This window comes from Conger conger, chromosome 1 (assembly GCF_963514075.1).
Source record: "Conger conger chromosome 1, fConCon1.1, whole genome shotgun sequence".
In the NCBI taxonomy this organism is placed as follows: Eukaryota; Metazoa; Chordata; class Actinopteri; order Anguilliformes; family Congridae; genus Conger; species Conger conger.
The window spans coordinates 61893006-61915363 of NC_083760.1; the positions used below are offsets into that span (position 1 = coordinate 61893006).

The 22358-nt window shown below is 47.5% G+C and overlaps 1 protein-coding gene across 3 annotated transcripts in view; it reads left to right on the forward strand.

The window, feature by feature from the left end:
* The window catches only part of bbs9 (Bardet-Biedl syndrome 9), a 161613-nt gene that overhangs the window by 51714 nt on the left and 87541 nt on the right, over positions 1-22358 (forward strand). For all 3 annotated transcript variants that reach the window (XM_061260000.1, XM_061260009.1, XM_061260018.1), the window contains exons 17-18: positions 519-691; positions 1900-2052. In XM_061260000.1, coding sequence (XP_061115984.1) covers positions 519-691; positions 1900-2052 — 326 coding nt within the window. The remainder of the gene's footprint in view (positions 1-518; positions 692-1899; positions 2053-22358) is intronic.

A 22358-nucleotide genomic window follows, 5' to 3' on the forward strand; every position in this document is an offset into this window, starting at 1 on the left:
CGAAAGGAATATCATGCACACTTAACTCCAGCTTCAGCGCAGACATTTTCACTTTTCACTCACTGCTGGCATCAATTTACAGTCCAGATGTTCCTGAACTGCTTCTCTAGTACTGCGAGGTGATTGGTGACACAGATGACTGCACAGTCCTCATATGGGAGTGTGAATATACTGGCTGGTTTCACCTGTTTTCCTGTGAGTAATGCCTGATGGGTAATCCATTTGACATGCCAGCTTTGATATGTAGGGAAACGTGAAATGAATAATAAAACCGCACCGTGATGTCTGTTATTCCCGTAGAAAATGATTAATGTTTTTTTTTCTCAAAAAGCCTTTAGAACCGGAAAACAAAGCAATGGAAGTTAGTGAGTGACAACGAGCCAATAACGACCCTGTTCTCTGTGTGTGTGTGTGTGTCTCTCTCTCTCTCTCTCTCTCTCTCTCTCTCTCTCTGTCGCTCTGTCTCTCTGTCTCTCTCTCACACACACACACACACACAAACGCCCACAAACACACAGAGCGCTACAGGATCCAGAGTGAGAGCTTTGAGGATATGTGGCTGGTGGCCAATGAGCTGGTGCAGCGCTTCGACCGGCACTTTGCCAAATTGGGAGTGAAAGACTTCCGCAACAACTTCTCCGGCCCTCTCCCACTGTCCGAGTACTTCCAGGCTGTGGATCATCACTTTGAGGTGAGCGCTGTTTCCCCCCTGCCCACACAGACACACAAACATCTTCTTCTGTCCTTGTACTTGACTCACTCCAGAGTAAGCCCTTAGAAGCCAAGGGCACAGAACACCCACAGAATGCTACAGGTTTCCGCTAACAGTAGTAGCCATTGCAACAGTTTGGCAGTGTGTCTACATGCCGAAATGCCTCAGGGCTCTGCTCTGTCTGTCTCATCTCAAACCTCAATACGCAAGTGATGCAGACAGACCTCTGTAATATGCATGAAACAGTCCCAGAGTGTCTACACCAGCTCTCAGCTACGGTTACATAACAATGCGCAGTCAATAAGGAGTTATTTACACTGTACCGGTGGCTCCTAAACTTTTATCTCTGAAGACCTCCGTGTTTAGCCGTTTGTCTTTTTTTTTCATTTTTTCCAACTGCATTAGATCCTTTAGTGGGTTCAGGGTAAAGGGTCCCAATAATTAAGCATTTTATTCAGGTAGGGACTCAGCCACAAGTGCTTATATTAGGGCTTTTAAGATGAAATATTTTAGGAACCCATGATATAGGAAAAATGGATTGTGCAAAGAATATTTTCCAACCATTTAATTGACGCAATCACTCGCATTCTCATTTTGCTTTTCAATAAAGCCGACCTCACTCTGACATCACCAGGCACATGACACATTTCAAAATCACTTTCACAAAGCAGAAAAACAGGGGCCCCTTTCCAAGCCAAATGAGGTTTTCATAAGTATATCCTCATCAGTTTCACTGACAGTATTTGTGTTGTGAATGGCGGTACTTCATAGCCAACCTAAGCTCCGTTCACCTGCACCAACGTGGGCGTCCCAAAATAACCTCCGCGCTTCTGTGATGCGCCATTCAGCACAGCAACGGCCAAGCCAGAACAGGCTAAAGTATATTTCTCAGAAATCTTTCACAAGTTGTTTTTTTTCCTCCCTCCCTTGTCTCTAACATGTATCAAACGCCGGGTCCCTTGGCTGGCTGTCCGCACAGCACACCTGATACGCTCTCGAGCAGAGAGCGGCTTTAATGTTCCCCGCGGTCCTAATCCGCTCCATGTGTCAGATAAAATGGAAAACGCGCGAGTGGAAGGAGATGGAAAACCATGCCTGGGATGCCACCAGAAGGCCGTGTCCGGGAACACTTGTGTGTCTGTCCGAACGTTGAGTGAGTGTTGCGCTGGCGTTGTCTGTGCGTTCAGCTGCGGGTCAGTGCGGAGAAGTACCAGGACCTGCTGTCGGAGAGGGCGGTCCAGTTCCGGGCCATCCAGCGCAGGCTGCTGACGCGCTTCAAAGACAAGACCCCCGCACCCCTGCAGAACTTGGACACGCTGATGGAGGGCACCTACAGACAGGTCTGTGTCCGAGCACTCGCATGAGACACACACACACACACACACACACACAGACTCACTCACTCCCTCACACATGGACAGACTCACACACACACACACACTCAACTCTCTCTCTCTCACACACACACACACACACACTCATATGACTCGCATATGACTGTTCCAGCTAGAGGAGGCACTGCCCACTGCTCCTTGAAAAGAAAACTTGAACTAAAATAAATACTAGAAATTAAATTCAAGAAATTCAAGAAATATTTTTCAGCTGTTTAGCAGTTAGCTAGATTCAAATATTAGCCTCGGGTGGCATTGGAAAGAGTGTGACACTGCTGCCTGTGTTATCTCAAGTGCAGTTCTGCCCTTTACGGTTTAAGATGTACAATAGATATACAATAACGTGTCTGTTTCACATGTAGTCATTGTCTTATGATTTCTTACATGAATTCCCCCTCCCAAACCTTGCCTCCTTTGCATTCCGGCCCATCAGTCTCCTCTTGTCCATAGTCAGTAGTCAGAATGAATGTTCATCCTACACTGAGGTACAGAATGTGTGTTTCTTACCTGTGAAAACCTGCCGCACACATGACCACAGCAATGAAAGGGGAGGGTGTCTTTTTCTCTTGTTTATTTCTTTCTGTTCTCTGTCTCTGTCTCTTTCTTTCCCCAATCTGTCTCCTTTGGCTGCACTGAACACAAGGTAATTATTGTTGGCCACAATGGTCTGATTTGAGGGTCTGTTCATTCCATCTGAAAAGTGGTTTGAAGTCGAAAAAAAGAAACCTAAAAATAAATGTGCAGAGAGCTGAAGTGAGCGGATTGTAATTTTAGCTGTCACTTTTGGAACGGAGAGCTGCCTCAAGGTCCGGTGTTGTTCAACGCGCTGCAGTGTCTGTCCCCTGTCCCACCCACATCCTCCAGTCCTGCCTGTCATGGGACGCATAGTTTTGGGGTCAAATGAAACACAATCTTACGCCTCTTATTCAGTGTGTCTGTGACTGTGCTGTGCTCTGCTGTGTAAACGGAGGCAAACACCGTTTATTAACCCTGAAAAGCTACTCTGGTGCGTGTGTGTGTGTGCTGCACATGTGTTTTAAGCACTATTGGGTGTGTTTGTGCTCAGGGAGGTTAAGAGTGTGGTTGAATGTGTCTGTACAAAGCTGAAGAGTGTTTCCTGATGCTCTGTGCTTTCCAGTGAAAGCGTCCATTCCATATTCCAATTCAAATGAACATGACACTGTAGTATTTTCCCCCTGTTCACATTGCTGGTTTGTGGGTTTTTCCCCCTTAAACCAGCCCCTGTTCTCGTAACTCTCACTCTGTCAGCGCTCAGAATGGCTTAATTGGGCTGATTGGTGTCCCGGCGGGGCAGCCCTCACACCTGTACAGGCGTGAAGTGGACTGTACTGGGACCCTCTGTGGTGAAGTCAGGTCTCACACTTACCCTCCCCTACACCTCTCTACCACTCTCCCCGTTTCACTCCTCGCCCTCCCTCTGCTCCCTTCTTCTTTCTATTTCTGCTTGCTCCTTGTACTTTTTTTGTCCCCCTTTTCTCACACTCCCTTCTTCTCTCTCTCCCTTCTCCCTCTCTCTCAGCATCTCTCGGCACAGCTCACCGTTTTGTGTGTGTGTGTGTGTGTGTGTGTGTGTCAGTCACAGGCCTGTTGAGTTTATGACTCTTGCAGGTCCGGTGTCATACGTGACCGTGTTGATTTATGAGGTCATTGCTGTAATGGTTGATTAGTCATTTTGTTTGGCTGGTACTGCAGAAGCAAGCTCATTGTATCACCACTGTAAAACCAGCGGAGTGGCATGGCATTGACATTAAAACACGTGCAGTTGGAGCCTGATAGCTGCCAAAGCTCTTGTCAAGCTTTATCTCTCTGCTTGTAGTGTGATTCGAGCTGTAGAAGAAATTAGTTTTAGCATTACTTAGAGCCATTAAAATCATTCATTAGGCTTTTACTCAGCTGCTGCGATAACCTTGTGGCCAGATTCATTGCAATGAAAGCCTGGTGTACCAATTTAGAGCATGCACTTACACACACACACACACACACACACGCACACACACACGCGCGCGCACACACACACACACACACACAAACTTGGAGCCCAGTAAGTGCATTTGCCCCCTCTCGCTCCAGCATAATGAGATGCTTATCTCAGCCTTAGCCCCTTGTTTACCGTCACAGGCAGAGAAAGCTCTCGTCTCAGATGTGATGGTCCCCTGCCCTTGCTGTTTACAGTACGCCCCGTCGTACCCGAACCGCCGCGTTAAGCAGCGCCCTCCTACCCCAGCTGCCGGGATGCTAAAGCCATTAACCACTGGAGTCTGTTTGCGCGGCTCCGTTAAAGTCCCCCGTGAGAAGCAGACCACGGGGCCTCCGCCGCGGAGCTGGGGTTTGGAGCGGAAGCGCCGTGTCTGCAGCCGACTGCGGAGCGGCGCTTTAAACAGGATGTCAGACACGCGGCCCACCCCGCCCTTTCGGTTAAACACGCCGTCTGCCCAAGGCCGGCAGCGCTGGCGGACGGCGGGAGGAGATCTGGGGAAGGCGCACGCCTCCCTCTTCTTTTTTCAGAAGCTCAGAGCCTCTTCCTGCAGCTGAAGGGCAGACCCGTCCCTGGGCGCCTGCCATTTTGGATCTAGGGTTTCCGCTCGGAGAGGGCCCCACGCGCACGCAGTCGTGCGGCTCCTCCATCAGCAGCGACAGACCCGGCTCTCCTGCTCCTCCCTTCTCTAATGCGGCGGTATTAGACAAACGCATTACAGGGCAGGATATCAAAAAGCTGTATTAGACTGATGAATGCGAGCGAGCGGAGCTCGGACGATCAGATCTCCTTGCATCCTGTCTGCTTTACCGAAAGGATGTGGGATACTCTATACACAGTGTAATGTATACACACCATAATGGATAATATTGATAGGTTTTAAACGTGATGTACATTTGAATTAATAATTAATAGTTGGGAAATGGTTTTCACGTCCGTAGGCAGCAAAACTGGCACAGCGATAAATCTGGTGCTTTTTTTAACTTTAGGATGGATGGAGTGACATTTCTTTTTCCTTTTTCTTTCTTTTCAACCTGCGCTTGACATTGGCATAATTTTTGAAGTTTATAATGGAAAAGCCAGTGTTTCTTAAACGATGGGTCAGTACCTAAATTGGGTCGCAAAACTGTATGTGGTGGGTCCTGAAATAATCTGGACCCACACAGATTAATCCACACAGCTGTGTTAGTATGTATTTGGCAGATGCCTGTCAAAAAAAAAATAAAAAAAATAAGTATCTGTAATTAGGGTCCCAACATTAAAAAGTTGAAGAACCCGTGCTGTAAGCCATGTTTGATGGAAGTCATTTTCAAGGCGTCTTTTATCAGCCTTTGGGTCAGATCAGTGGCTTGTTGAAAAACACGTCTGTGGAAACTGTAAACAGACCTTCTTGTGACCCAAAATTTTCCTTATTTGTTGTTACTGATGAACAGAAACGGGTGTCTGGGATGTGGGTCAGGTGCAGTTCAGCTCACACTTTGGTGCTGTGTTGTCTTGCTGAAGGCCCACCCAAATAAACAGTTGAAGAGCCCTTTACCACAGTGAGCATGGAGGTCACCTGAGCCCGCGTTAATGAAAGCCTTTCGGCCGCTCTGCCTGCGGCCTTGGAGATGGCGGTGTGGAGTTGGGGACGGAGATATGACCCCATCGCACAGTTACGAGAGCCCCACCCTGCGTAATCTAATTGAGCCGTCAGCACTTGGGGGGGGGGTCAGGGTTCACAGATCAGACACTCCTCCCTGCAGGGGGCTCATGGGAAGCAGGCCTTCACGCACACAGACGTACGCGAGCACATGCTTACACACACACACACGGACGCACATGTACACACAAAAGCACACTCACGCTCACTAGACTTCCCCCAGACAACACTAGATGTTTCTGCGGTGCTCTCTGCTGTATGGATGTGCCTCATTTGTAAGCATATAAACAGGCTGGCACAGCGCAGTTGATGGGAAAGCCAGTGATGCGCAGCACAGACAGGAGATGCATCAGCTGACCTCATCCATCCATCTCTCTCTCCCTCTCTCCTTCTCTCTCTCTCTGCTTCCGTTTATTATTTATAGAGTAACCTTATCCCCCTTTGTGTGTGGCACGGGGCCTAGCCTGTGGGTGGCGGTGTCCTGGTGTTTGCCTCTGAAATGGCGTCCTCAATGCTTGCTCGTCCCTCATCTGCCCCCCCTTTCTCTCCCTCTCTCTCTCCTTCTCTCCCTCACTCCCTCTCCTCTCTTTATTGCCTGTGTAGTTCTCACCTCCCAGGGAGCTTTAAAGACAGTCCCAGGATTTTCCCAAACAACAGGCTCATCTCAACTGAAATTCTTTGTGTATATAATTGCACATACAGTGTACAAGTGCATTGAAATGTGCAAATCGTGTCGCTGTATTTATATATTCTTACTGTACCCACTGGTTAAGAGATTCTCTTTCTGGTCTTGCGCTGTATGCAGTCCTTCACTAACAGTGTAAGGGAATTTCATTGTGTCAGTTAGGCCACACGCAATGATTGATTAATTTTAGCATTACAATTTTAAATGTGCCACGTTAGCTGACCATTACAGTGTTAACTTTCTGTACCAAACATCACTGGAATGAATTTGCTGTGTTTTTCCACTAGTGTCAAACGTCTGAGGAAGAGTGTGCTTAGAACGACCCCTTGGTAATTTACAACTGCTTTGGCTTGTGTACGAGCACAGCAGTGTAGTCGGTTTATGTGCGTATCCTTGTCCTACATGCCAGTAATGCTACAGAGGGCTTCACAGCCCTCATTAAACCATCAGCAGCATAAACTGAGCAGGAGAAATGCATTTATTCCGTCTCAATTGGTTTATGTTGGATACGGAATGGAAATGGAAGGAATGAAAGTCATAAAAGTGTACATAAAACGTGCAGGCCTGAGCAGTCCGTGGTTCCAGTGTGGCACCACACCTTCACGGCTCAATTGAACAGAACTCGGGTCCGTTTCGGTTAAAGGACCGTACTGCCCGTAATGGTGGTAGACTTGTCTTCCTTTCTGAGAGCAACACCGTTGTATCACATTAAAGCAGTAAATTCCAATGGAGGGGCGGTGGAGGGGAAGGGATGTATCATAAACACCACTGTCCAACATGACTGCTGGAAATCTAGCCCTGTAGTTTGGCATGATTTCCAGCTTGTTTCATTGGCTCTTTGGTCCCGGGTGATGGATGGCGTTTGAGTTCATCTGCAGGGAGTTACACGCAGTGCGCACGGTACAGGATATCACGCAGCTATCGCATGGGGGTTCCAGACACATCCATCACGCCGCAGAATGCGCGCCGCCGCTGCCCGTCCGTTGTTTTATGGCTACAATAACCGCAACAACGTCCAGGACGTCTTTCTGCTGTTCGCATCAGCCAGGTGTCACAGCATGACCACACGTGGAAATCCATCAGGACTTACTGCTAGTCCTTCACATTCTGGAGTCTGTATTTATGAGCATTGCAGCCAGCCCTGTTTGTATTCCGTACCCTTTGAATTCAAGGAACAGGTCACCATTTCCCCATCGGGGTTGCACAGTACAAGATTCTGCTTACCAAGCCTCACTTTTCCCCAAAAATCCAACCAGTGCTCTGGTTAGCTCTCAGGCACTGTAGACAATGGAATCCCCTTGCCATTGTTTTTGTCTTCGCCACCGCGGACCACAGTGCCTGATGTGTTACGAAGTTGGCAAGTTGAATGACCGCCCCGTCACCCATTCCAGGAGCAACTCATATATGACGAAACGTGGAAGCTGCTCCATAAATATTTTTCCACACGGAAGGGAAAATACCCCCACTATTTTCCAAACTGCCGCTGAACGGCAGCTTTCTTTGGGGTTCCCTTTAATTAGAGCAGTTCAAACGGCGAGGTGCCCTGGTGGAGATTGACGCTTTGTTATTGCTGCTGTTTGCTGGACTGAGCATGCTCTAATAGAGCCCTGAACAGGCCTGTAAATGCAGCATTCACTCAGTCTCGCATTCATCTCTGATGTGCTGCTGGTACTGTGCTTAGTCATGTCACTCGTGTATACACACTCACACACTTTCCTTTCCCTCTCTTTCCCTTTTTCTCATTCGTTCATTCACTCACTCACTCTCACACACGCTGACACACACACTCCAGGGGTTATAAATGAAATTTCCCTCCAAACAAGTGGCTTTTTCAGAATTACGGGTCGCAATTTTGTAAGCATTGGCCTAAACGGTGAATTTTGATGTTTCTTTTCAGGCAACAAGCCGATTCATAATTTGTAGCATAATTTGTGAGTATGCAGTTCAGTAAGGCCAGATAAAAGTGCACTTTAAGCTACAAGTGCCTGTGGTTTGGTAAAATCATTATTTTCTTCCTGTCTTAACAAGCAGCTGAGGGGTGCTATTCAGTCTGGTTCAGCTAATAGTTAACATACCGGCTATTGAGGAAGTTGGTGAAGTTTCCTAACAAACATTGAGGTGAATTAGTCTGCCTACTGCTTTTCTCCACCAATGTAACATTGTTTGCCCAATGTAATATATATATGCCAATTTGGATTTCGTCGAGGAAACTTCTCCGACTTGCCAAAGGGATGAATAGCATACATTTACAGCTATGACATGACTGTATCGGATGTCTGAGATTGATATTATGTCTGCAATTATGAAGAGCAGGCAGTTTGTATAATTCTGTAATTATTATCAATGTGTAGTCAATGTTACTGTGCATCAAATAGACTTGGGAAGCATGTTGTTCTAACTATAATTGTCAGGTTGTTTATCATAGCCTAGCCTACTGCTCACAAATAATTATATGTTACTGTTTTTATGTATGTGAATGTACAGTATACATACAGTACACACACGCCTCCCTGTTGCCACAGTCAGCAGCCTAGTAAGATTAGGTGAAACATTAAGCACGCAATGTCTTCAGTTGTGCTCATGTTTGGAATCTGTAATCTTCTTGGAATTTTCTCAAGAACAAATTTCTCAACAGACTGTTGTGGGAGATTGAAAGTTTTTATTTGTTTTTGGAATTTTTGAATCCACTGGTCCACTGAAAAGCTTTGTTAACTTGGAAGGGATTGGATAATATTGCTTGGCCAGTAGGCTAATTGAAATGTGGAACCATGGGTGCCCATTGCACCCTCACCTGTACACATGCAAGCTCACACACATTCTGTTACACACACACACATACACACACACAGGAGAACTGGAATGGGATCCTATGAGGTTCTGCAGGAGGCCATTTAGCAGACCACCCCCTAAAGGCACAGACCCCCCCCCCACTGGGATGGGGGGTACATGCCTTCCTGGTCCCCAGCTGAGGGAGATGTGCTTGACGGGATCATGCTAGGAGCCTGGAGCTGTCACTGGGGGGGTCCGCCTTCGGTGTGCCAGGGCGAGACGGATGGGGCAGAGCACACTGCATGTGTCTGTACGAGAGAGGGCCTCCCTCTATTTAAGACTGCATACAATGCCCAATTCATGCTACGGCTGTTCTCCCACTGCCCCCCAATCCGCACTATTACCTGCCCAGACACACACACAAACACACACACACACACACACTGCATGTGTCTGTATTCGAGAGAACCTCCCTTTATTTAGGACCGAATACAATGCCCAATTCATGCTTCTGCTTTTCTCCCAGCACCCTCTGTCCGCACTACTACCTGCCCAGTCTCTCACACGGACACATAAACAGACACACACGTGCACTCATGCCTGCACACACACACTGTGTTCTGCTACTGATAGTTTGGAAGCTGTCGCAGCATCTTAAGATGTAGCCATAGTGAAGTGAGGATGGTTCAATCCTCTCAACAGGCACCATATGCATCAAAGTATGAAAGCGCATACGTCCCCAGCAGTTTTGCTTGTCTTCCTTGCACATTGCAGGTTTAAGGGTTCACCCTCAAGTAGGAGCTCCTAATGTCCTCATAATGGTGGGAAACTGGCAGAGTAGCAGGCCACAAAGTTTGCTGGAGGTGCTGATGCCACAGCCCAGCAATGCCACGCTACGGGTCCTGTGCACACAGTTTAAAGCCCCAAATTAAAAGAAAAACATAATATCAATTTAATAAGAGGGATTACAGAATGACAATAGGACCTGGGGGCAGGGTTAATCTGATTAGATTTGCCGCTCTGATGTCAGTTTGATTAGGATTTCAGTTTGAAATGGTGCGTTAGCTCCGGAGCTGACCTTTCGTCCATGCCCCAAAGCCATTAAGTGAGAGGCCAATGGGATTATAGCATCCGCCAATTAAAGTGCCGACACTGCCCTTCTTTCAGAGAGCCATCCATCTGCTCGGCGCAACCGTGTTTTTACAGAGGTAGGAGCAACAGGCCATCACCTCCTGCACTGACCTTCCCACCGTCAACCCTTCCTCCCACTCCAGGTGACCCAATCATTGCTCACTGCAAGCTGCTGAACCAACCAGGCCATCTCTTATTTATCCATCTACCCAATCACAGCTTATTATGAGCCACTGAACCAACCAGGCTGTCTCTCACTCATCCATCTACCCTTTCAGAGGTCACTGCACAGTGCTGAACCAGCCATGCCCTCCCTCACCGTCCAATTGCGCTGTAGTCCGTTTGACATTTTATTTGTATATTTATCTATGGTAGGAAGATGACAACCCCCACCTCGAGGTGTACAGCCATACTGGCTGTTAAATACTGATGCTGATGCTTCTTGTTTCACATTTCAGCCTATTCAGTCTCACGTAGTCTCCTCTGTAAGCCATCTAAATCTCATCCTGACAAAAAGCGCTTTGTCTTCCTGAGATGACTGTGATTGAGCCCTTAAGTGGCCCTGTTGTGTCCTCCAGCCCTGGAGCACCCAGAGCTGACCTCAGCCCCAGGCCTGGCAGGTCCTGTGTTTGTTCACGCTCAGCTAGCTCCCAGTTTTCCATGGCGCAGCCCCGCTTCTAATCCTGGCAACTTTATTAGGGGATTTCAAAGGTTGGGAGGAAATGGGCTGATAGGTGCAGTTATTTTAAAAGGAAAGAAAAAAGAAAGGAGGGGGGGCATTTACTCTGCTCAGTGAGGCGAGCGTTGTCATGGAGTCACCATGGTGCCTGTTTGTACTGTCAGGGTGAAGACCCCCAGGGATATCACTGATCGATGACCCTGCTGGTGTTTGCAGGACTGTGGCCAATGGCATTGTAGGATTGGGGTGTTTAGCTGCGAAGAGTCTACTGTATGCTTTACCTGATAAAAATAACTTTGGTACGTGACCCCACCCTTCTCCCACAACTGTCTCAGAACTTGGTAGCAAGCTCTTTTTGTTCCACTTCCACTTCTCATTTAGCTGTTGCCTGACAGCCTGAGCAAAACCATAATGAATAGATACTTCGGGGGGACAATTCAGCTGAAGGAATTAATTTGCTCTCCAAAAAATTACTTTTTTTACTGTTAAATATGACAGGTCCCTTAGCTACATCTGTATAGCAACAGGGATGTTAGTTTATAGTAATGTAAATTATATGTACGGGCCAAATCCTAGAGCACAGTTTTTATCTGTCTGAAACGGAGTGCCTTTTTTCCCTCCCTGAGAGTACATATTTCAGGTGCATTTTTGCGATTAACCATGGGGTAACTAAATGTTTACAAATGTTTCTGTCTGATTCTATCACCCTCAGGGCATTCTATAGCTCTGTGGTGAGACAAAAAGAGAGTTACGTGCAAAGTGAGCCATAACTTGTGAAAGCACAGATATGCTTTCATTCCTCCATAAATCACTATTACTTTTATGGGTAGCAAGTGTATGTAAAGGACCATATCGCGTGCAGTCTGACAGGAACAGCCTTCTGAAGGAGGTCCTTTGGCTCAGAGGCGTTTCATCTCCCTCCTTTTGTGACACTCCGTTTTGTTTTTTTGTGTGTCCGTTCTATCTCCGTGTGTCGAGGTCTCCCGTCCCACCCCATCCTCCGCACCTGTGGGGAGATCAAACCCAAAGGTGGACCCCCCCCCCCCCCCTCCCGTACTCTCTGAAGTGTGGGCTTCCTGTTATTTTGGTGAATTCTGTGATGAAATGCTTCTGCATGCAGGCTCACCCTCTTTAAGGCACAGGGAGACGTGGCGAACAGCTGTCCAGACCATCTGAGGGATGTCATTGGGCACGACGTCCCATATTAACGGTACCAGAAGTGAATCATTATGCATTGTTACCATTTTATATTCACTTACAGTGTCTCAGCCAGAGAGAGAGGGGAGGGATGGTGAGATGGTGAGAGACAGAGCTAGAGAGAGCGAGGCAGGGAGAGAGAGTTATAGAGGAGACCGAGAGAAAGATATATGCAACCATTTTGCAGAATAGCAAAACTAAAGAATAATAACCATTTTCCAAGACTAAAGAATAACAAACTTCTGCATCAAGCATGTCGGAATGACCTATGGCGGTGCCTGTCCCGAACCTTCTCAATCACCTACTCAAAAAGACGGTTGTGTACAACACAGATAAAATGCGTAGTTTATGGGCTGCATATGATTAGGGTTCTGTGTGTAAAAGGGATGTTGGGCTCTCCACTGTCCAGCACCATGTTTCACAGAACCGAATAGGAGGCTGCCTAAGGGTACCAGTGTAAAATGGGCAATGCTACGCAACACCAACCTGGTCAAAGCACGGTCACTCAGTGGCATTCCTCCGCCTGTCGACCGCGTTCTGGTGAGAGGAGGCGTTTCTTTAAACCGAGCAGTTTAAGGTCTCTTCGCCTGCGGAGGAAAACAACCTTCCTGGGATTTAAGGCTGCGTATTTTGGCCGTCTCTCCCGCAGTCCTTTACTGCGATACCTTGTAGGGGAAAAAGCACATTTGTTCGGTTTACTGCCCGGAGCCATGAATAGACGTGTACTGTATGTTCCCCGCTGAGGATCGCAGCAGGTTTGGCCTCTGGCTGTCCAGCGGTCGGGTGGTGGATAGGGAAGTGTTGCTGTGGAGACCGCAGTGCTAATTGCATTTCGACTGATGAAACGGGGACAAAATGACAGCTGGGGACGTATACTGTTCTTGCAGGGTGTGTGTCCGTGTGTGTCATTGCCCTGCTTTTGGGAATAGCATATTTCTCTTGTATGTACTTTAGTCCTCAGCTGGTATCCCTGTGAATAGACCTGGCTAGATAAACTTCCCTCTGACGCCAGCGTCCTTTTGGGTGATGCTACATCAACAAATGGAGCTCTGTCTCTTTCTGTGTGTGTGTGTCTGTGTGTGTGTGTGTGTGTGTGTGCGTGTGCGTGTGTGCGTGCGTGTGTGTGTGCGTGTGCACGCATATGTGTGTGTGTGTCCGTGTGTGTGTAAATGAAGAAAGAAAAAACATTGAATGAGCCAAGCCGCCAAAGGGATTAAAACCCTGCATGAAGTCCGCTTTGCAACTTGAATGATTACTTTCCCAAGCGCTTTCTCTAAAGTCAACATGTCCTCTGCTGCACCTTTGCAGAGGGGGGGGGGGGTGAGAAAGCCCTTCCGCTGTGCCAGTGAGGGGAACAATGGGGAGTTTTATAAGATTACATGTATTTACTCTGTAATTAGAATCTCTGTATGGCCAAGGCCGGTCGCCTCAGTGGCAAATTGAGGATATTTATCTTGTTGCAGTAAATTCTGACCCCTTTTTCTAACCGAGCGTGGCTGTTCAAAAGAGACCATTCAAAGTTTTTTTTTTCTTTGAGTGAGCGAGTGGGCGGGGGGGTTGGGGGAGAAAGCCAAACACACGACACGGGGGCAAACAGGGCAGGTTTTAGTACTGGGACGGTGTGCGGGACGCCGGCAGGAACAATGGCTGCACTGTGACTCTTGCGCAGATTAGCATTCTGAAAAGCGTGTGAAGCTGAGATCAGTGGAGCGGGTGGAGTTGAGAGTGGGCATGGGGGGTGGGGGGTCCTGTGTGGGACTTGCTCGGCAGTGTGGGCCCGGTGTGAACCTCCTACACATCCCCCCACCCCACCCCACCCCACCCCGCGGCCCCCATTCTGCCACTTTTGAGAGAGTGCATAGCCAACGAGAAGCGGCCGCTTGATACAGTCCAGATCAGCTGGCCTTCCTGGGAAGGGATGCTGGACCCAGGTCGGTTTGCAGCCAAGCGAGGAAGGAAGTGTGAGGGGGAAGCGTACGGTGGGGGGGGCACTACTTCTTAATGAATCAAGATCAACCCGATAACAACCAGGCCACAAACCTGTAGGTTCAGACCTCACAGCTAATCATGCAAGTTCCCCAACTCCAGATCTTCTGTAGATCGTATAACCTGAAGAAAATCTGCCCGCTACGATTGCCACCATGTTTGGCTTTGAGAGCCTGGTTGTCTTAATTTCGTTCTGTTTATACAGATCATAAAAGAGTTACCTTTCCTTTTCCAGCAGCAAGGTTGATGTAAATCTCTCACACGCACACACACGTGCACACAAAGATAAATGGAGGGCCTTGTTTCACAGTTGTCAGAGGCAACAGGCAGGTTTAATTACCTGTTCTATATAAATCCAATCCTTTCAAAATCTTTGTAATCTGCAAAAGTATATGTGTACAAGGACTTCTGTTTGGTTTGTAAAAATGGAAAATTCCAGAGAGAAAATTCCCTTGCTTTCTGATGAATGTGTGTGCGGGTGTGTGTCCATGTCTAAAAAAGAAAAATATTAAATGCATTTATTTCTGTGTGCTCCATTTTTCCAGTAGCATCTCATCAGTCAAAAGGTGCAGCAGAGATATATGACCAGTATGCTCTTTATATTTTTTTTTCCCAATCGTGGCTTCCCTGTGTTGGCTGTTGCTTGCCCCTGTAGAATTACCAGCTTAAAGACGTTTCAGGAGGTCAGGAAAATGTTAAACTGGTCCATTTTCAGGAAATGTGATAGCATCCTAAGTACACCATGTAAGTCATACTCAGTCATTACACTGCAATGGGGGAAATAGCCGGGGTTTGTGATTCTAATAAATGTGCTGCATTGGCTTCGTCCAAATGCCTCTCTTCAGTATATTTGATTTAACTTGCCAGCCTAATGAATTCCCCTCCATTTCACCGTGCCCACAAACATTTTTAGACATAAAAAAAGCCTATTAAAGCGATGGCGTTCACCCTCTCGGTTCCTGCGATGCACTCAGTGAAATTGCCTTAGAATCCCTTTTTTTTTTTCTTTTTTTTTTTTCAACCCCTGCTTAAACACTCTACATGCCTGTGCGTTACATATTCCACTGGCAAAGGGTGCTACAGTGTCATGCTGCTTGGTGGCTCATCCTGCTACGCACACACTGTTCCAGTGTGTGGATGTTTCCGAAGGTCTGGTCTGGAATCCAGAATGTTCTAGTTCTAGTGTAGCAGTTAGCACCTGATGCTTTAGCATCTGTGTAAGCTGCCGGTGAACTGAACTCTCTACAGCACGTTGACTGTGTAAACCGTTGTGGATAGTTGGGTCAAAAGAAGCAACAGCCAACAATGGACAGTTTTCTGGACAATGTCACCTTAATTTGCAGTAAAACTAGCTTGGGAATGCAATTGGACATCTCAAATTGGAAGAGAAAGAAGAAATTAAAGGAAAAAGAATACAGAGCCTTTTTTAAATATTTCACATGAATTTTTTAGCTAATACCATAAGAATTTGAAGTAAAGAGCACTGCTTTTGAAATGTATTTGTGCTTAATGTATAAACTGGTGCAGTAAGGAGAATTAATATCTCAACAGATTATTTTCTATATTTAAATAATTATTCTCACATAAATACCGGTGACTTTTTATCTTTGCCTAAACTTTTTTTTACAAATTGAACACGGTGCAACTTGATGCAGCTGCATATTTTTGGGACTGGGGGAGCCTCACTTTCTCATCACCCATAAAATTGCAAAAATACACGATTTATAACACTGGTCTACGGGAAATGGCACAGATAGCACAGAGTCATCAGTGTTAAACACTAATATTCGTTTTTTTTCCCTACGGATGGTTGGATATTTCATAGAAAGTTTCTGTTTATAGCATGACATTTCCTGTCTCTCCCTGTGTGTCAATGTATACAGCAGACAAGGCATTGATGTCTCCCCAGGTATTTTAACTAGTATCATGGTTAAAGACCCGCAGACCAATTAAAAACCTGGAATGAACTGCAGGGAATGAAAAGGTACATTATTATTCATGTCTGCAACCAATAAAAAGTGTTTGCTCAAATTAAGTTCCCTGGAGAGCAATATTAATATTCAATGAGGAGGTCCGCAGAAACTCCTTACGGTTCCTTTACCACCCTTCCTGCTCACATTGTTACCTTGTTGAATTTAAACAGTGGAACTCTGTTCCGTTGTCCGTCACATAGGGAGTTGCATCCCTGGAGATTTTCAGATAATTTCACAGAACCTTGCCAGGGGATGCCTGTAGATGTCATCCTACCTGTGTGTCTGTGTTTGTGTGTGTGTGTACGCACACACACACGTCCTGGAGCGACAAATGTGATGTTGTGGTTCGGGGACTGGGCTTGTATCAGACAGATGTATAGTATTCCCAAATGGGCCACCAATATTTCACCCTTGAGCAAGGTCAGCCCAAAGTGCTGTAATACATATCCAGACAATTAACTCCATAAAATGGAGCTGAATATGTTAGCTGAATATGTTCCTTTTAGTAAAGAAAATAAACAGTCTTGCATACAGAGATAGTACTGTGTGTATGTTTTTGCATGTTCTTGTGTTCCTGTGTGTGTGATGAAAGTGCTTTAATACGTGCTGTTTATGCAGCGACTTGTGCCTGCTGTCCAGCTGTCTACATTGTTCTCCATGGTCAACCATCTTTCCCTAATAAGTCTGTTAATATAAGATATGAAAAATATGCAATACCGTATGTTTGAGGATTACATATTATTTTATAGACACACACATAAAGGGTGGCTGGTCTGTGTTGTGTTTTCTGTGGGTGTATGGGTGTATTATCTGGGGTTGGGAGCTGGTGTTGTTGTGTCTGTGGTGTGTTTGATGTCGTTTGTCACACAGCGCCCCTCTATGTCCTCGTGGGAACAAGGAACGATATCATCTCAGCCCCCTCCCCCCAATAATCTCCGCCTGGCATAACCGCGTACGACAAACAGAGAGGCCAAATAAATATGCTCTTGAATACATTTAAACCCTCAATACTTAGGATATGCAGAAAGCCAAAAACAAACAGGAATTAAAGAATGTTATCTTTTAACTGTGTGCTTGAGCGTTTCAGGTAGAAACATGCTAATCATTTTGTTTCTTCTTGTAGAGACAGAAAGATGACAGATAGTCATAGCAAACGATGTGGATTCCCCGACCGTACCCTTCCACTTTATGTTCTTCTGATAGACTGGAGCTCACTAGCATTTAAGCACTAATATTAGATGTGTAATTCTATAGAATTGGGGCCGGAGTGGAAGTCGACTGGCTTTTGGATTACCACAGGCCGGGACGAGAATTTGAAGCACAGAGGAACTGTTAATTAAAGGGACTCTGTGCATCGACTAAAATTAGTAGAGAAAGGTCATACTAATTAGAGGGCCAGGAAGGCAACCCGGGATCCCAATATAGAAGCAGGCCTGCAGTATAAATAAGTACAAACACAATCCCGTTCTGCCATCTATCTCTGCGCGTAGGGCACGCCCCACTTGCGATCCCATAGGTCGGCAGAGATTGCATCATTCACCGTGGACGAGGAAACAACGTAACGGCGTGCGGGTTGCGCTTTCTACGTCGTTCCACCAGCAGGTTAAAGAGTGGCCGGGATCATTCTCAAACGGGGGGGGGGGGGAAGCAAACGGGGAAAGTGTTTGGCTGGGAGTTTGTTCTTGATGTGTGAGTTTCCGCGTCCAAGCCAAACACCTGTGGCTCCGGTTTCAGAAAGCAGACGCGCAAGCACTTTTCTCAGACAGCCTCAAGTCCCGTTTCAGATAGATGTGTTAACAGTAATAGTTAAGTCATCAATCCTTTTTCTCCCTCTCCGTCTCTTTCTCATTTTTCCTCATCCTTCTTTTGAAAGCGCTCTGGATGCCCCCGGCTGTTTTGACGAGTTCTCAGGCGTCATAGTCACCTGTAATTATCCGTGCGTATGATCGAGTTGCTGAATTGCCGGAATATCATCGTGTGCAGGGAAGCCCAAACGCGGCCGTCTCGCGGTGTATTCTGCTTGCTGCTTTCACAGTTGCCCTGTGCTGTTGGTGAGGTGGGTGCCGCTCATCGTGGTTCAGCTAAGCTCACCCACCCGCTCAGTGTTATCCGAGGCCATCAGAAGCTGAACTCTCTGCCCTCACACAGCCCCTCTCCAGCTGTCACCGGAGTGGGAATGAGCCATGGCCATGGATTCCAGCAGGCTTTTCTCCCGCGCCCCCCCTCTCGGGCGGAGACCTCCACCAGCAGATCAGATAAGCGTGGCCCCTGGCTGGCGAGTCCGCCGTCGCTATGGTTTCATCCCCCTGCAGTGGGTCATTACCCCCCTGCCGGCCCTGACCCCCACCACCTCGTCTGTCCTCACCTGTCCCGGCACGGGGAGGGGAGCTGATGAAAAGGACAAGGGCAAGGACACGTTTGGAGGGTGTCCCCCTCAGTCAGTCCTGAAAGCCTTGTTCTGAAGAGCAGGAGTATGGGTGTGCAACTGCAGTCAGTGCCATTTTCGGTACCCCTTCAGGTACGGTTGCTGCTGAAGATGGTCTGGGCCACAGCTCAACCTCCCACTCCAGCTGCATTACCTGTTCCATACAGTGGGCTGCTTTTCCTGCCTTCTGATTGGTCAGTCCATTACGTTCAGACACCTTGACTTTGTACCCACATCGGTCCAACTCATGCTCCTGCTTCAGGTTTTTAGAATCTGGTCACCATCCCCCTACTTTTTAAAATCTTACCCTAGGCCTTCTACTGCTTTCAGGTACACCTCTAATTTCCCCCCATATTGGGGGACCACCCTGGGATCTGAGAGCAGGGAAGATGGGTGACCTTGTGATTCTTCCCCCCCGATGGCTCTTTTTTAGTGTCTTTGTTTGATGATGAAGGTCCTCCTCTGCCTCTGATCTGTAGAGTTCATAGCCAGGGGATCTGAGCAGCACTGCGGCCTGTTCAATAGTTCACCATCCTTTCAAGTGTCATCTCAAGCCAATTTTATTCATTTTTACCCGAATGCTGAACATGCAATAAATGTACTCCTCATCTGGTAATCATGAAAATATATCTAAGCATAAAATATGAATGTGTGGTTTACAGATGTTGATAAAATATTATCTTAGCCATTGAAGTTATTTTTAATAAATGGGAACTGAGCAGCTACAAGTAGTTTGTGTTTCTGATTCCTGAATTTATTGAAATTCATATTTTAGGGTGAATTCCGAAATATACTGCATCTTGAAATATCTGTGTGTCATTTTGAACAAAGCGGCATTTTTTTTCCGTCAGGTTTATTTATGTATGTTCTTTTATGTTAATTTTCCATTAAAATGAGGGGAAATCCTCGGCATCTCGGCGTGTCACATACATCTTAGTCTTCCTTGTAAGTGTTGAAAATGCTCTCACAAAACACAATGAATATCAGGCAGACAAAAAAACCTGGAACATAGCTTGTTTATCAGATGGTGTGGTTTGGAGCCTTCCCTCGAGGTAGATAAGCCATCTCAGGTTGCTTGTGGAGGCTACCAGATGCTATCGGCCCTTGACTTGCCGGCTTTTCTTCACTCGATGGTCGATATTATAAACAGGGATTGTTTCTGCCAAGCACCATCTCTTATCAGGGCCTCCGCTATCTCTGCGGCTTGGCTAAAGACAAAGGCGGTTACTGTCTAGGATCAGTGACTGGGCACGGCTACTAATCTGTCTCTTTGTACTCTCCTCTCCCCCCGGGAGATAGAGCGCTTTCTCTGTTTGAATATGGTCTCGAGCAGGGACGGCGGTCTGATAGAGGGAGCGTCGCTCGTCTCCCCTGGGGCAGTAAACAAACCTCAGCGTGGCAGGATAATGACTTGTGTATTTGTGTGTGTGTATCGCTCTCTCTCCCTCTCTCTCTCTCACTGTGTGTCTCTCTCTCCCTCTCTCTCGCTGTGTGTCTCTCTCCCTCCTTCTCTCTCTCTATCTCTCCCTCTCTTGCTGTCTCTCGCTCCCTCCCTCTCTCTCTATCTCTCCCTCCCTCTCTCTATCTCTCCCTCTCTCTCTTTCTCTCTCGCTTTGTCCTACTCTCTCTCTCGCTGTCTCTCTCTCTCTCTCGCTGTGTCTCTCTCGTTTGTGTGTCTTTTCTGTGTAAGACTGCGTGTGAACATTCATAGCTTGACGTGTGTCTGTGTGCCGGTGTTAGAATGTGTGCTTGTGTCTGCTTCGCTGTGTCTGCCCGTCTGTGTGGAAAGATGTGGGTGTGTTAGCTGCCTACCCTCCAAAAACAGAATCGGTGCCAGCCGGCCTGTCGGTACAGTGCTGCATTCAGCTCCCGTCTCAGTAGCACAGTGCCCTCTGGGTACAACGAGTGAGGAAATGGATCCATTAATTACGCCGGCAATTAGACTCTTGTTTTTCCTTTTCTTTTTTTTCAATCCCGTTTATAATGATAACCTGGAAAATCTGAGATTGAGACTTGGATTGAGGGGCTGCATAAATAATCCCCACCCATTTAAAAAAAAGAAAAGAAAAAAATGTGGTTAATAGCCTTCCATTCACGTTGGGTGACTTAAGAGGCCGAAACTCTGGATTCCCCCACTCAGGTTCAGCTGAAGGTTGTGCAAGTTTCAGGCCACACCATTTTACTGTAAGAACCGGGCCCTGGCAGTGGAGTGGAGTCCCCCCCTCCCAGCCCTCGTGATGCTGAGAGAAGAGAGGATCTCTCCAGATGCTGGAGGCGAAGCCGTCACCCCACCACATCGCAGTTTGCGGGGCTTTGAAGTGTAACAGAAGCCATCTCTGCATCAGGCCCGAGGGGGCCCGGTGTGCGTCATGTGACAGGTGTCCTCTGTGACCGTAGGATCACTGCGAGCTTTCTGGGCCGTGGCCAGATGTTCCAGGCCGCAGCGTGGCTCCCTGTCAGCTCTCTGTGATCTCAGCGTAGCGATTCCCCCGCCTGTGCTCCGCAGACGTCAGGCCTCCCAGAACAGGCAGGGAACTCCCTGTGAGCGACCGAGGCAGCATCGCTGCTTCTTCTGCTCCTCCCCCCCTCTCTCTCTCTGTGTATAAATATAGTCATGGCCCCAGGGGCCACAAGTTAAACTGAGAGCTGCCGTAAAGCCAAGCCACAAAGCAAGACTAGAGTCTGTCTCCACTTTCCCCGCGGAAAATGTCTGTACCTGTGTAAATGTGTGGAGCTGGTGAGTGTCCCGCAGGGCTTCCATGAGGCTCGGAGAAAGCCCTTTTTTTCTCATTCCGTCTAAAGAGGGGGAAGAGAGACGTGATTCGCTGCCTGGCTCGGCCCTGTACGTACGGTAGCAGTTGAAGCAGTGGGGTACTCGGAGGGTAATGGCCGTGGCTCTGGGGAGAAGCAAGCTAATTACTCTTTAGCCCGCCATGCTGTTCTGTCAGGGTGGGGTGGGGGGTACAGGAAGCTGTGGAGGGGGTCCACAGGCAGGTGTCACCATACCAAAAGGACCGCTGTCAGGGCTCACTTAGGGCACATGTGGATACGCCTTCCACCTGCCATGCCACCTGTAGCACAGTGCCAATGCTCGGCCCAAGTGACCGAGTTGTATGAGTCACTGAAATGCTTTCGTTTCCGATGACCTAATGTATGTATTTTCTCATTTCTCTTCCTTGTGTGATTACTGGTCTAATGGCTCACAGCAGACATTCAAGCTACTGCCTAAGCGAGCGTTTGGCTTACACTGTGCCAGTTCAGTGCTGCTGGCTACCACGTTGTGAGCAATTTCAACGATGAGCTTCTCAAAGTCTCTGATGATTGTGGGATTTTTGGGCTTCTCATCGTGTGCTTTAATAGGTAGTTGCAGCGCTAAACAAACACCCACTGCCTCCTCGCGCGCTACCTGCTCTCGCCACTGTTGTCATGATAACTGCGCAACGGCCAGTCGTCTCCATGGGAGGTACAGCGTTTTCCTTCTGGAACTTTCCCCAGCGCTGCCGTCGGAGCCGCGTCTAATTTCTGTGATCCGCCGCGCAGAGAATTTAGGCAGGTGCTTCATGTTCTATATATATACTTATTCAAAATTATGGGTTCACCCGTCTGTTAACATTAATGTCAGAAGTAACTGAACATGAAACAATTCATGCAAGTCAGCTGAGCCTCTTTGGGTGCTGCGCTGCCTGCGGTTATAGAGAGCGCCTGCAGGTACTGAGGCCCTTCCCTGATGCGCTTACCCTGCTAGCCAGTGAGCGTTTTACCCTGCTGAGGC